General features: G+C 50.8%; 1 protein-coding gene across 2 annotated transcripts in view; it reads left to right on the forward strand.

Annotated features, from left to right (window-relative positions):
* Window positions 1-14979, forward strand: part of LOC136516389 (ARM REPEAT PROTEIN INTERACTING WITH ABF2-like) — a 34130-nt gene that overhangs the window by 17084 nt on the left and 2067 nt on the right. For both annotated transcript variants that reach the window (XM_066509775.1, XM_066509776.1), the window contains exons 7-13: window positions 751-826; window positions 2908-3015; window positions 6116-6244; window positions 6431-6499; window positions 6572-6631; window positions 6725-6848; window positions 6940-7079. In XM_066509775.1, coding sequence (XP_066365872.1) covers window positions 751-826; window positions 2908-3015; window positions 6116-6244; window positions 6431-6499; window positions 6572-6631; window positions 6725-6848; window positions 6940-7079 — 706 coding nt within the window. The remainder of the gene's footprint in view (window positions 1-750; window positions 827-2907; window positions 3016-6115; window positions 6245-6430; window positions 6500-6571; window positions 6632-6724; window positions 6849-6939; window positions 7080-14979) is intronic.

Genomic DNA, 14979 nt, shown 5'->3' on the forward strand with positions numbered 1-14979 from the left:
GACGACATGTTCAACAGATAAGTGTCGCGGAAATGCGTATGTTGCGTTGGATTTGCGGTCATATAAGAAGGGATCAAGTTCGGAACGATGATATACGTGATAGATTAGGGGTAGCACCAATTGAAGAAAAGCTTGTCCAATACTGGTTGAGATGGTTTGGACATGTCCAACGGAGACCTCCGGAGGCACCGGTGCGTAGTAGAATCCTAAGCCAGGATAGTAACGTGAAGAGAGGCAGAGGAAGGCCGAAGTTGACTTAGGTAGATGCAATAAAAGGAGACTTGAAAGGATGGAATATACCCAAAGACTTAGCCTTAGATAGGAGTGCTTGGAAAATAACTATTCACGTGCCTCTGCTGGGTTTCAACTCTAGCCTACCCTAACTTATTTGGGACTTAAAGACTTTGTTGTTGTTGTTGTTGTAAACACTCGACCATGGCTTTGTCTTAAAGAGGAGTATTGAACCCCGGTTGTCCAAAAAACTCGCTGAAACTGGTTCAGTGAGGTATCCACATTTGGTGAGGGACTGGAATTTTGGGTGGGTGGCCTTCTTGTTGGGAAACTGTACCAACCAAGCTACTGGCTCCTTTCTCATCTTGTATTCTAGAATACCATCTTATTCAAATGAGAAGGTTATTTGTCATTGTTATTTAAGTTTTAAAGGGTGCTCTATGATTTGCTCTACACCGGCATCTCACCTCAAGAATATCTGCTTGATGTATGAAACATTGCTTTCTTTATTTTTTTCAGCTCATGTTGTACAGAAAGCCAAAGAGAGGCTGCTTTGTTGCTAGGGCAATTTGCTTCGGCAGACTCGGATTGCAAGGTGCTTAATAAATATGGAATACTTATTGTTTACAAGTCTTCAGTAAATTTTGCAAATCCACTGGTAGGTTAGTCAAAACTAAAGAGAGAATCGCACCACTAATCCCTGAATTTGCATGGTTGTCTCTCGCACACCCCTCAATTTGTAACTTACATTGTGAACCCTTCTAACATTGGACCCATTGTGGCATCGGCCCAAATTACCGTTAGCTACCTAGTTTAATTGATGGTGCTGATGTGGCATCAAACATGGGCTATTATACTGGACTGTTTATTTTCTTTTATCGTCGCCTCCTTCCCTTTTCTTTTCCATTGATCAATACATCACTGACATGGATATGTAGATGATGCCATCAAATTGACTAATTATTTGACCAGTGAACAAAATATTTTGTTTTCGTACATGTCATTATTTATGGCGTACTCAACTGGTAGCCGTGTCTTCTTGTGAACAGGCCTTATTGCAGATAGGCATTATTTATGAATGTGACTTTCAATACCATGTATATTTGGCTAATATTAGACTATCAATCCCCTTCTTTTTCAAGAAGTATTTATTTTGTATTATTGTTCCATAATTTGATGGAATTTAACCACCCATGTTATTTATTTGTGATTGGAATGTATATTGCACATGTCTTAAGGTTATAGGCCAAAACCTGTGTCAACATGCCATGGAGAGCGGGTCCCATGTTTAATGCTCATGTCAACACAATTTGTTATGTTAAGGTGATTTGGGCCAATGTTGCAAACAGACCTGAAGTTTAGGGGGGCTAGCAAAGTAATTTGCAAGTTGAGGGAAGTTGGTGAGAGTGAGACAACAACACAACTTTAAGGGCTAGTGGTGCAATTCTCTCTTTTTCAGAAGTACTGGTGATTTACATATGTAACATTTAATTTATGTGCACTGTATGTTGGGATAGAAGTGAAATAAGTAGTAAACCCCATTTCTGGCCAAGCACATCAGGTGTGACAGATTGTTGTTGCTGGGACCGTCTGGCGCCTTTTGACATGATGCCAGGGCACCATCAATGGAGGCTAACACTCTTAGTGGTTCTAGTACAAATAAAGTGTTCCACATAGACTAGGGAATGTTGAGACTACTATTCACACAATGCAAACTATCACTACTTGTGGTTTACAAAGAAACTTTTTCCTTTCATCATGCCTCACCTTTATTTCCTCTCCCTCTTCTTTTTTAGCATGGACCACCTTCTCTCTCCCCAAGCATATGTAGCTTCTGCAAGCCACTATGACAAGTGTAGAGCACCTACTTTTTTTATCCGATCCTACATGGCCTCTGGGGCTACCAGTAAAAAAGCAGAGTTGGGGAAGGCCTAGGCCTACATGCTGCTGGCCAGTCCATGCATGACCTCACTTATTCTCCTTGTTGCTCTTTTCTAACTATGTCTCTGCATCTCTTATTCTTGGTCTGATCTGGGTGCCACACAATCACGAATCCAGATTGGTGTGCCATATGGCAGCCTCTGCAACTGCCCTATCCGGTGCTGGCACACTTATCTTCCTTATCTAGTCCCAGCTCATGTTTCCGGTGTCTGCACGTGCCAAGTCCCAGCTCTGCCCTTACCTGCATTGCGTCTTCATCACTGTGCTTGGCAACAACACACCCTGGGTTCTATGCTCAAGCTGAACCTAGCTCGGCTACCACACGCATTTCAATTGCTCCACCACTCCTGGCTTACACCACACCCTAAGCCCTCCCCTACCAATAAATCATTGATAAGATTTAAGTTTTTTTTAGAAGTTAGTTTATTTGTTGCAGAGGTAGCCTACCCCAACTTGCTTGGGACTGAAAGGCTATGTTGTTGTTGTTGTTGTTTCCTTGGGAGATGGGAGAGAGGACAACCATGGGGACCACTTGTTGTCTGTTCTTTGAGTGGAGAGATGCAGAAGGTAGAAAAAGAATGAACTCAACAATTGAATATAATGTTCAGTATAAGGAAATCTAGAATGATAAATCTCATTATCTAAGGAATGACACAAAAGCAAAGAGATATAAGATGTTTTCTCCAGTTAATTCGTTTCTGAACTTGATAGATTAATATATATGTTTGTTTACAGGTCCATATTGTGCAAAGGGGTGCAGTCCGTCCACTAATTGAAATGCTACAGTCAGCTGATGTCCAACTCCGGGAGATGTCTGCTTTTGCACTTGGCAGGCTTGCCCAGGTTTAATTTTTATTTTTAATATAGCGTATTTTTTAATGTTTATGAGGTACTTTACTGTTTTCTACTCTAGAGAATCAGTGGAGGCAGTGAAATAAAAACACCACAGATTTTTTCTTGCTCTTTTACAAAATCCACACAATGTATAACTTTATCAAATTAGTTCCCTTGCTTCTCTGTTGATGGGAACTATATGTGGGGACTGGGGATGCAAAGATCATAATAAATATGTTTAGGGCAAAACCATAGTGAGTTTGCTGGCACCACATACCTTCCTTATCCAGCCCATCCTAGACATGGACAGATTTTCCAAATATGCGGGCCTCATGTTACTGGTGTCTGCATGTGCCAAGTCCCTTGCTCTGCCCTTATCTGCATTGCATCTTCACCACTGTGATTGTCAACAACACACCCAGGGTGCTGCTGTATTCGAGGTACCTCTGGTACCACACACATTCCAATTGCTCCGCCAAGTAATTGAAGTTACGCAGCTTGTCGGGTATCGATATTAGGAATACCCAAACCAAGGAAGTTAGCGCCCACGTTGACTTTCCCGGATGGATCAAGACATATTAAAAGGCCTCGCCCGACCCCAAGGCCGCGGGCTCCGTCTCGCCCGACCTCAAGGCCGCGGGCTCTCGCCCGATCCCTAGGACACGGGTTCTGTCTCGCCCAAGGCCGCGGGCTCTCCGTCTCGCCCGACCCCGAGGCCGCGGGCTCCGTCTTGCCTGACCTTGAGCTCGCGGGCTCCGTCTCGCCCGACCCCTTGGGTGCAGGCTCCGTCTCGCCCAAGGCCACGGGCTCCGTCTCGCCCGATCCCAAGGACGCGGGTTCTGTCTCGCCCAAGGCCGCGGGCTCCGTCTCGCCCGACCCCTTGGGTGCGGGCTCCATCTCGCCCGAGGCCGCGGGCTCCGTCTCGCCCGACCCCTTGGGTGCGGGCTCCGTCTCGCCCGACCCTAAGGACGCGGTTTCCGTCTCATCCGACGGGGACCCATACGGCCGCCAACCATTCCAGGTCCAAGCGTATGACCCTAAGTCAAAACTCTGACACCAGGGAAGAGACTGGCACGCCTCGATGTAACCCGTGGCAATGAAGGGCCATACCTGAGGATTCGCATCAAGAACAGTGTCGGGCGTGCTGGTGGTGTTCTGCCTAACCCTCGTACGGACGCTGACAGGCGCGTCAGTTCACCACGACGTCCGCCATGACCGGCAGATTACGCCTGCGCATGGCGCCAGTAACGAACAGGGCCGCGACGTGGAGCCGTCCCTGTTGACATCTACAGGATCGGCGGGACCCGCATGAAGGAGAAGAAGGACACGGCGACCCTGGAAGCCTTCTTCTCTCTCTCGTTCTTCTCATTTTCCTCTGCTGTAACCCTCGCTTTCCCTTCGTCTATAAAAGGGAAAGCAGGGTGCCCATACCAGGGGATCCGGACAGAGAATAAAAAACACAAGAGCACGACATGAGCACACGGCTGAGCGGCAATCGAGCTCTTAGCACCCGTTCACTCCTTCCACCAGAGACTTGGGATCCTTTCCCTCTCTCGCCTGTTTGTAACCTCTACCACAAACCAAGTGCCGGTAACACGAGCAACAGCGAACTGGACGTTGGGACGTTTCGCCCGAACCAGTATAAATCCTTGTGTCTTCTGAGCACACCATCCGAGCCAGACACGTAAATACAAATTTACTCGTCGGTGGTCCGAAAACACCGACACAACTATTCTCCATATGTTGGTTCAATAGCCCATATGTTGGTTGCACAGAATTCTGTCTTTTGTTTTTGAGTTAAATGCACCGGAGGTCTATTAACTTATGTTGGGGTTTGTCCATCAACTCTAAAAGTTGATTTTCGAATCCATAAACTTTTAAAGGGGTTTGTCCATCAACTCTAAAAGTCATGCCGGCGGCCAGCCACCCGACGGGGAGGGGAGCGGACGACTGGAGCAGTACCGGTGGGGACGGGAAGCTGCCGGCGGGAGCTCGAGCAGCAAACCGGCGGGGATGAGCGCGACCGGCGGGAGGCGGCAGGGCACGACCGGCGGGAGGAGCAGCCCGGCGGTGAGGGGCGCGACCGGCGGAGAGAAGTTGCGGGTGCGACGGCGTCTTTCCCTCTTATACTCTGCCGCCCGATTCCATCTATGCGCGCTCCTCACTTTCTTTTCCCATGCCCGCGCGTGGGCCTGATGCCAGCTTCACGCGCGCGCTTCCGCGGCGGCAAAATTTTCGCGCACCTCGCTCGCGCCGTTCGCCCAGGTGCCGCCTTACGAAGTCTAGGCGCTGCGCCCGCCTTGGAGTCCGCCTACCCCCATAGGCTAGGCGAGACCCGTCGCCCAGCGATTAGGCGCGCCTAGGCGGGGATGAGGCGTCGCCTTTTTGAACTTTGGGGTGGATCAAGTGGCGACAAGCTTCTGGCATTCTCTGTGACAAGAGGGTATCACAAAAGCTAAAAGGCAAGTTCTATAGAACGACGATTAGACCGGCTATGTTGTATGGAGCAGAATGTTGGCCTATAAAGATTCGACATGTTCAACAACTGAGTGTTGCAGAAATGCGTATGTTGCGATGGATTTGCGGTCACACAAGAATGGACCGAGTTCGGAACAATGATATACGTGATCGCCTAGAGGTAGCACCAATTGAAGAAAAGCTTGTCCAACATTGGTTGAGGTGGTTTGGCCATGTCCAAAGGAGACCTCCAGAGGCACCAGTGCATTGTGGAGTCCTAAGCCAAGCTAATAATATGAGGAGAGGTAGAGGAAGACCGAAATTGACATGGGGGGAGGCAATAAAAAGATATTTGAAAGCTTGGGATATACCTAGAGATCTATGTTTGACAAGCAGCTATTGAAGTGCCTAAACCGTGATTTGAGGCTCTTGGTGGGTTTCAAATCTAGCCTACCCCAACTTGCTTGGGACTGAAAGGTTATGTTGTTGTTGTTGTTGCTGCATATCATATAATGCAAGGGGAAATCCCCATTCATCTTTTCCTTTTACTTATGGGTTAGTGGGATTGTTTCTTTTTCTTTCTTTCTTTCTTTCTTTCTTTCTTTTTTGCTTAGTTGCAACTCGTAATCTAATCTAAAGAGTCTTTTATCAGGACACACATAACCAAGCAGGTATTGCATATAATGGTGGCTTGGTGCCTTTGTTAAAACTTCTTGACTCAAAAAATGGATCTCTGCAACATAATGCTGCATTTGCCCTTTATGGAGTTGCAGATAATGAGGTAATTTACGATCTATTTTTTTTCACAAGGTTTGCCATATCTCTCAAATATCCCTTTTCCACTATTGGTTAATAATTCCACACTCCATGTTCCTTTGTAATGGGATTAACTCATTTTTTATAAAATGTTTATCTTATATTTCTTATCCTCATTGTTTCTGAAGTAAATCACTGTTCTTTCTTATAGGACTATGTATCTGACTTCATTAAAGTAGGAGGTGTCCAAAAGTTGCAAGATGGAGAATTTATTGTCCAGGTACATTGGCCTTCATTGTATATTGGTCACTTTGTTGTGAATGTTTTTTTATTAAGCTATTCTTAATTTCAGGCAACAAAGGACTGTGTGGCAAAAACATTGAAGAGGTTAGAGGAGAAGATAAATGGACGAGTAAGTTCTGCTTGCAAGGTTTCTGCATTTCGTTGTTTGCGATGTGCTTGACTATAGTATTTATGAAGCTTGTTCCCATGTGATGGTTTACAGGTGTTGAAACACTTGCTTTATTTGATGCGAGTAGGAGAGAAATCTGTGCAAAGGCGTGTTGCTCTGGCTCTTGCACACCTTTGTGCCCCTGAAGATCAAAGAACAATTTTTATTGATAGTAATGGTAAACAATTTTGCAACCACTGAAAAATTGTACCTTTTCATTTCCATTCTACTGTGGTGTTCTTCATGAATTTAAATTCTGGGTCATCCAGGTCTTGACTTGCTTCTTGATCTTCTGATTTCCATGAGCTCAAAACATCAACAAGATGGCTCAGCAGCATTATACAAATTGGCCAACAAAGCTGCAGCACTTTCTCCCATGGATGCTGCCCCTCCATCCCCAACACCTCAGGTATGCAAAAGAATTATTAAATTTAAGTTTACTTTGTATTACGTATGCTGTTTGAGTTGCAGTGACTTTATGATATGGCTAGATGATTGGGTTTATTAAATCTGGGGCTGCCTAAATCTGGCTAGACTTAGAACAATGGCAAGGTTGTGATCCTGATCGCCCTCCCTAGGAGGCTCTGATCATAATAACTCACTTCTTGCTTATTCCTCTTCGCTTAGCCGGCCCTTAGTTATAGCACCTAATGGCCGGCTGTCAACTAACAGAGTCAATAACCAAACGCATGCAGATCCTAAACCCAAACGCATGCAGATCTATCGTTTAGCCAAAGTCCCCTAAACAGATAACTATGGCTGTTTTTAGCCACTAACAGTTCCTGACACCTTCGTCTTCTTCTTGCTGTATTGCTTCCCAATGAAAGTGTCCACAACACTTCTACCTTCCTTTCGGAACTGGGGCTGAGCAATACTGAAGGTGATGAAGCACACTTGAGCAGTCAGCTGCTGGAATAAGACAATCATGGCAACGACGGAAGATGAGGTCTGAAATTGCGCCACTGGAGTCAATTCAGCCAGCGGGGGTGTTGGTGCTGGTGTCATTGGTGGTGCCATGGTGGTCGCAGGGGAAGGAGATGCCACTGCCGTCAGGATGTGTTCGACAAAGGCTGCCAATACTGATGGGGCAGGCGTGTCCACAGCTGACGAACATGGCGGCAATGTCGGATACGGTGGCACATTTGGCAGCTGCAAGAACGGCGCTGATGCCATGGGTGTCACCACAATTGACGGAGTTGCTGTTGGCAAGGCTGTTGATGTAGAAGACAGTGGTGGTGTGGTGCCCAAGACTGAGGAGAACACACGCTCTGGTGGAGCGGACAACGAGGCCAGAGAGTTTGCTATTCCGCCAACCCTGTCCGACGGCTTCAGTCCTGGCGGTGCGGATAGCATCACTACTGATGGCGTTGCAAGGGCTCCAAGTAGGGTTGGAAAATTCTATATATGGTGGGGTGGGCTTGTAGATGATGCGCTTAGCTTAGTCACTACTGATAGCATCACTACTGATGGCGTTGCAAGGGCTCCAAGTAGATGATGCATCACTACCCATCGTTTTCTTCGTGCAAATTGTTAGTAGCTTCTTTGGAAAAATCAGTCCACTTCGTTTTTGGATTTAGATGGAACAATCGTGCGGTTGTATACGGAACTGAATACGATACGCTTATTCAGTCAAGCGCACGACCGCAACTTTTCGGGTGTACAAGTCGTCCAGTAGCGGCCCACGTTTGACTAGGCGGGAGCTGCAATGCCTGAAGCGCAGACACTGACCCCGACCGGCATTTGTTTTTTTGATGCTATACGACATCGTATTCATGACCGGAGTGTACAACATCGTATTTTCGACCGGAGGCTCCAAGTGTTGCAGGCCTTGCCGATGAAGTGGCCAGGGCCAAGCAGGACGCTCGCATTGGTGGAGTGGACATCAACGCTGGACATGCAATCGCCTGGTGCTTCTCCTTCACCATGGCTGGCGCAAATGTGACCGGAGGAGTAATCACAGGTGGGGATGGCGCTGATGGTGGAAGCAGTGGCGACATTGTCTGGCGACAGCCATCGGTGGAAGCTGTGGGGAAGTTGTCGGTGTAGCCGCAATTGTTGGTGGAGGTGAAGCTGTTGGTGTTGGCTATAGAATAGAACAGAGAGATAGGGAAACACCACACACCCCCATGGGGGGGGGGTGACCTTCATATATATATATAGCCAATATGGCAGGGTGTACATGCGTGTACATGCTTTACATAGCAGGTGCTAATCACACTGATTGTGTGGTTGCCTATTATATACTTGCCTAATATACACTTGCCTAATATATCTATCAGCCTCCCGCAGTCGAAGCGTCAAGATTCCGGATGCAGAGACTGGACCGAAAATCGTCAAACAGCTGAACCGGCAAACCCTTTGTCATGATGTCAGCGAACTGAAACCGTGACGGCACATGGAGAACTCGAACCTCGCCGAGAGCCACCTTCTCACGGACGAAGTGGATGTCAATCTCGATGTGCTTGGTACGGCGGTGGTGGACCGGGTTGGCTGTCATGTAGACAGTGCTGACGTTGTCACAGTAGACAACTGTGGCGACCTTCAAGGGAACATGAAGTTCCTGAAGGAGTTGGCGAAGCCAACAGCACTCTGCAACCACGTGAGCAACAACCCGGTACTCAGCCTCCGCACTGGACCGGGACACCGTGGTCTACCGTTTGGACGACCAGGACACCAGACTGTCGCCGAGGAAGACGCAGAAGCCTGATGTAGAGCGGCGGGAGTCTGGGCACCCTGCCCAGTCAGCATCGGAGTATGCAATCAGCTTGTCGATAGGCCCAGTGCTGATGTGGAGGCCAGCCGACAGGGTGCCCTTCACATATCGAAGGATGCGCTTGATCAGCGCGAGGTGAGCTTCGCGCGGGTCATGCATGAAGAGGCACACTTGCTGTACAGCATAGGCCAGGTCGGGGCGAGTGAGCGTCAGGTACTGGAGAGAACCGGCGAGACTCCGGTACGCAGCGGGATCAGCGACAGGGGCGCCCGCCGAGGCAGAGAGCTTGGCACGAGAGTCAACAGGTGTCGACGTCGAGTGACACTCGGTCATGCCCGCCTTCTGAAGAAGGTCCACGGCGTACTGCCGCTGGCTGAGGAAAAGGCCGTCGGAGGAGCGAGTGACGGATATACCCAGGAAGTGATGTAGTTCCTCTAGGTCCGTCATGGCGAACTCAGAGTGAAGGCGGTCGATGATGCGTCGAAGCAGAGCGGCCGAGGAAGCCGTGAGGACGATGTCGTCGACGTACAGCAGCAAGTAGGCGGAGGAGCCGCCCTCGGTGTAGATGAAGAGGGAGGCGTCGGTGGTAGAGGCGACGAAGCGAGCTGTCGGAGAAATGTGGCGAAGCGTTGGTGCCACGCCCGAGGGGCCTGCTTGAGGCCGTAGAGGGAGCGCTGGAGGAGGCAGACGGCGTCGGGTTGTGCCGGGTCGACGAAGCCGGGGGGCTGCTGACAATAGACCGTCTCATGCAGGTGGCCATGAAGAAAGGCATTCTTCACGTCCAGCTGATGGATAGGCCACTGGCGAGAGGCCGCGATGCTGAGGACGACCCGAATGGTGGCAGACTTGACGACGGGGCTGAACGTCTCGTCGTAGTCGACGCCGTGGCGCTGGGTGAAGCCGCGGACGACCCAGCGAGCCTTGTGACGAGCCAGGGTGCTATCGGAGTGGAATTTGTGCCTGAAAATCCACTTGCCGGTGACCACGTTGGCGCCGGGAAGACGGGGAACGAGGCGCCAGGTGTCGTTGTCGATAAGGGCCTTGTACTCCTCAGCCATGGCCGCACGCCACTGGGAATCGGCAAGGCCCCCCCTGTAGTCACGCGGAATGGGCGAGGCAGTGGAGTCGGTGGCGACGTGAGCAGCCGGGGGGAACCCGTACTGATCGACAGGCCTGAGGGAACCTGTCTGGAGGCGCGTCACAGGCCGGCTCGGGGGCGGCGGAGGCGGTGGCGGTGGTGGAGCAGCCACCACAGCCGGAGGCGGCGGTGGTGGTGGAGCAGCTGCCACGGCCGGAGCCGGGGCCGGCTGTTCGGGAACAGCAGGTGCCGGTGGAGAACGGGTCGGTGCAGCTGGAGTCGTACGCCGCCGGGTGTAAACTCGGAGGGGTGGAGGACCGACCGGCGCAGGCTGGTGCAAGGGCCGGGCCAATCTGGAGGATGGCCGGGTCCTCAGCAAGCTCCTCCAGATGAGCTCGACGACGCGGCTGCTCAGCGTCGAGTGGCGACGGAGCGACCGCTGCAGTGCGTATCACCGGTGCGGTTGGACCTGCAAGAAAATCCAGAGAGCTTGGCAGCGCACTGGTGGAGTCAGATCGAAAGGGAAATGTGGTCTCGTCGAAGACAACGTGACGGGAGATGATGATCCGTCTAGTTGTGAGGTCGAGACACCGGTAGCCCTTATGGGAAGAGGGATAACCAAGGAAGACACACGCGGTGGAGCGGGGGGCCAACTTGTGTTTGGAGGTAGCGGTGAGGTTGGGATAGCATAGACAACCGAAGACACGAAGAATGGCGTAATCTGGTGGCTGCTGGTAGAGTTGCTCATAGGGAACTCTATGGTGAATGGCTGAGCTGGGGCGCCTATTGAGGAGATAGGTGGCTGTGGTGAGCGCCTCGGCCCAGTATTTGGGTGGCATGTGAGCGTGGATGAGGAGGGTGCGGCATATATCGTTCAGAGAACGGAGGATGCATTCAGCCTTGCCGTTTTGAGAGGAGGTGTAAGGGCAAGAGAGTCGTAGATGAATGCCGCTGGAGGCAAAGAAGGTGGTGAGGGCATTATTGACGAACTCAGTGCCATTATCAGCCTGTACAGCCTTGACAGGAAGGCTGAACTGTGTGTGGACGAAGGCGCAAAAGTTAATGATGTGAGTGGCTACCTCGGACTTGCGGACGAGTGGGAACGTCCAACAAAAGTGGGTGAAATCATCTAGGATGACAAGATAGTACTGCACACCAGAAATGCTAGCGACTGGGGACGTCCAAACATCACAGTGTACAAGCTCAAAAGGGAGAGATGAAAGTGAGCTGGAATTACCAAAAGGCAGCCGCACATGCTTGCCAAGTTGACACGGGTGACAGAGTATGAGCTGATTTATTACATGAAATGGAATTATTGCGCCTAAGCAAATCTAGAGTGGCAGCTCCTGGATGACCAAGACGATGGTGCCATAGGTCGGTGGAGGTGGCGAGGTTGGCCTGTGGCATGGCGGGGACGGTGTAGAGGTCGTCGGAGCTATTGGAGCGAAGAATCACGCGTCTGGTCTGCAGGTCCTTAACAGAAAAACCAAACGCGTCAAATTCGATAGTGCAATGGTTGTCACGAGTGAATTGGCGAACTGAAAGTAAGTTGCCCACTAGGGAGGGGACAACAAGAACATTGCGAAGAGAGAAAGGGGAAGTGCGGCCAGGTAAATGGGAGTGACCAGAACAGGACACAGGCAATTGATGCCCGTTGCCAACAGTGATGAAAGGAGAGGAGGAGGGATGACGAGATAGAAGTATACCATCCGAGTTGTGCATGTGGGAGGTGGCGTCGGAGTCCATGACCCAGCCGGAGTTCTGGAGCGCCATCTGGTTCAAGGCGGCAATTAGGCCGGCCTGATCCCACATCGGTGGCGGTGGAGGGGCAGCGAAGTGGGCCTGCGGGTTGGCACCCATAAGCCCCTGGTGGCGCCCGCCCTGGGCATTGGGGTGCTGCCAGCCGCCGCCAGGGCGAGGGCCCTGCTGCCAGTCGCCATTTGGAGGAGGAGCACCGCCCTGGGGGGGGCCACGGGGTGTAGCAGAACTAGGGCACCATGGGGGCGGTTTCCCCCGTGCTGTTGACCGCCACCGCCGCCCTGCTGCCAGCCGCCTCCGCCGCCCTGCTGCCAGCCACCCTGGCCGCGCCAGGAACCCTTCTTGCCGCCCTTGCCCTTCTTGCCTCCCCCTGAACCCTTGGAAGGGGCACCAGAAGGAGCGCCGGAAGTGGAGGAATGGCACTCGGCAGATGTGCAGCTAGAGCCGGAGGCGGCGACCATTAGCGGAGGCCGCCGTGGTCTTCTCGTTGTTGGCGAGGCGCAGTTCCTTGAGGGAGAGCATCTCGCGCGCCCTGGAGAAGGAGGGCAGTACGGTGGCGTTGGCGATGTCGTCGGCGGTGGCGCTGAAGCGCGGATGGAGGCCGCGGAGGAGACTGAGGACGAGCTGCTTGTCGTCGATGGTTTCGCCGATGTCCCGGTGAGCAGCGGCCTTGACCTTGAGCGTCTGGCAGTATTCATCGATCGTCGAGTCGCCCTGCTTTAGGGAGTGAAAACCCTCAAGCAGGAAGACGGCCCGGGGTGCGCGGTTGGAGCGGAATAGGGCTTCGATTTCCACCCACAGCTCGCGGGCGGTCTGGTTCTCGTCGGTGATGGCCAGATCAAGAACCGAGTCGTCGACGGTGTTCAGGATCCAACCGCGGACAGTGCACTCGGCAATTGGCCACGATGGATCATCAGCAGGGGGAGCAGCAGACTCGCTGATGTGTGGGAGGAGACTGAATTTCCCACACAGAGCCTTGAAGAAGGAAGCCCACTTGGTGAAGTTGGGATTCTTCATCTCCAGAGTCACCAGGATGTGAGTCTTCACGTTGACGGCGGTGTAGGGGTGGACGAGCACAGCCTGCGGTGCCGCGGCAGCGGAGCCGTCGGCGGTGACAGACATGTCGACCAGGTGGTGTGGCGCACCGACGGGAGAAGGGTGGACGGCGGCGTCGGAGTTCAGCCGCCGGGGAAAGGTGGAGAGGAGCGGAAGCAGAAGGCCGGGATCTGATTGATCACGCGGTCTGTGATACCATGTAGAATAGAACAGAGAGATAGGGAAACACCACACACCCCCATGGGGGGGGGGTGACCTTCATATATATATATATATATATATATATATATATATATATATATATATATATATATATATATATATATATATATATAGCCAATATGGCAGGGTGTACATGCGTGTACATGCTTTACATAGCAGGTGCTAATCACACTGATTGTGTGGTTGCCTATTATATACTTGCCTAATATACACTTGCCTAATATATCTATCATTGGCGATGCTGCCGGCGGGGAAGATGTGATGGCTGCTGGTATAGCAGATTGGGTCGTCGCTGGTGGGGAAGAAGGCGGTGATGCTGTTGTGCCCAGGGACAGGGACGACTGGATTGGAGCTGGTGACGAGTCCCGAGCCTTCATCCGATCGCTAAGTTGGAGGACCGTCTCATAGATCCGATCCATCCCTGCAGAGATGCGATCATACCTCGCAGAGATGCCCTCAGCGGTTGTGAGGAGGTCGCCCATGGCTAGGAATTGTGGACGAGCAGATGTGATCTGATGGTGGGACTGGGTGGGAATGTGCGGCGGCGGTACAGTACCACGGGGTTTATGGTGACGGAAGCAGATGTGGTCGCAAGATCAAAGGCTCTGAATACCAAGATGATATGGCTAGATGATTGGGTTTATTAAAAATGGCTAGACTTAGAACAATGGCAAGGTTGTGAGCCTGATCGCCCTCCCTTGGAGGCTTTGATCATAATAACTCACTTCTTGCTTATTCCTCTTCGCTTAGCCGGCCCTTAGTTATAGCACCTAATGGCCGGCTGTCAACTAACAGTCAATAACCAAACACATGCAGATCCTAAACCCAAACGCATGCAGATCTATAGGTTAGCCAAAGTCCCCTAAACAGATAACTATGGCTATTTTTAGCCACTTACAGTTGCTGACACCTTCGTCTTCTTGCTGTATTGCTTCCCAATGAAAGTGTCCACAACACTTTATGAGCTGACTGTGGTATGGTTAAAAATAGTATCACAATGGCATGATCTTCAGTGTGCTAGGATGCACATGAATTTATTTTGATTAATCATTGTGGAATGGCGCTTTGGTTGAACAAGGTATATAAGGGCCCAATTGAGTCTCTTGTAGTCCAACCTGTTGTGGATGATAGTGTGTACAACCTGCTGGAGGAAAATAAATGTTCCTCTGGCATGCCATGAAAGGTAAATGTTGGACTGCTGATCAGCTTGCAAAACATGGTCTGTCTCATCCGGATAAATGCCTACTGTGTGATCAAGAGGAGGAAACAGTCCAGCACATCCTTACAACCTGTGTCTTTGCAAGACAGTTTTGGCATAGGTTGTTCATTCTTCATTGCACTTAACTTGCAGCAGCTGGTGCCTAGCATTACTAAACATAGTTTCACTACTTGGTGGCGGAGAGCTAGCAAAAGAGTTAGCAAAGATCAAAGAAAAGGGGTTAACACCCTCATCATCTTGGGTCTGGATGCCCCGGAAGCAGA

Source organism: Miscanthus floridulus, chromosome 17 (genome assembly GCF_019320115.1).
Source record: "Miscanthus floridulus cultivar M001 chromosome 17, ASM1932011v1, whole genome shotgun sequence".
NCBI classification, from domain to species: domain Eukaryota; kingdom Viridiplantae; phylum Streptophyta; class Magnoliopsida; order Poales; family Poaceae; genus Miscanthus; species Miscanthus floridulus.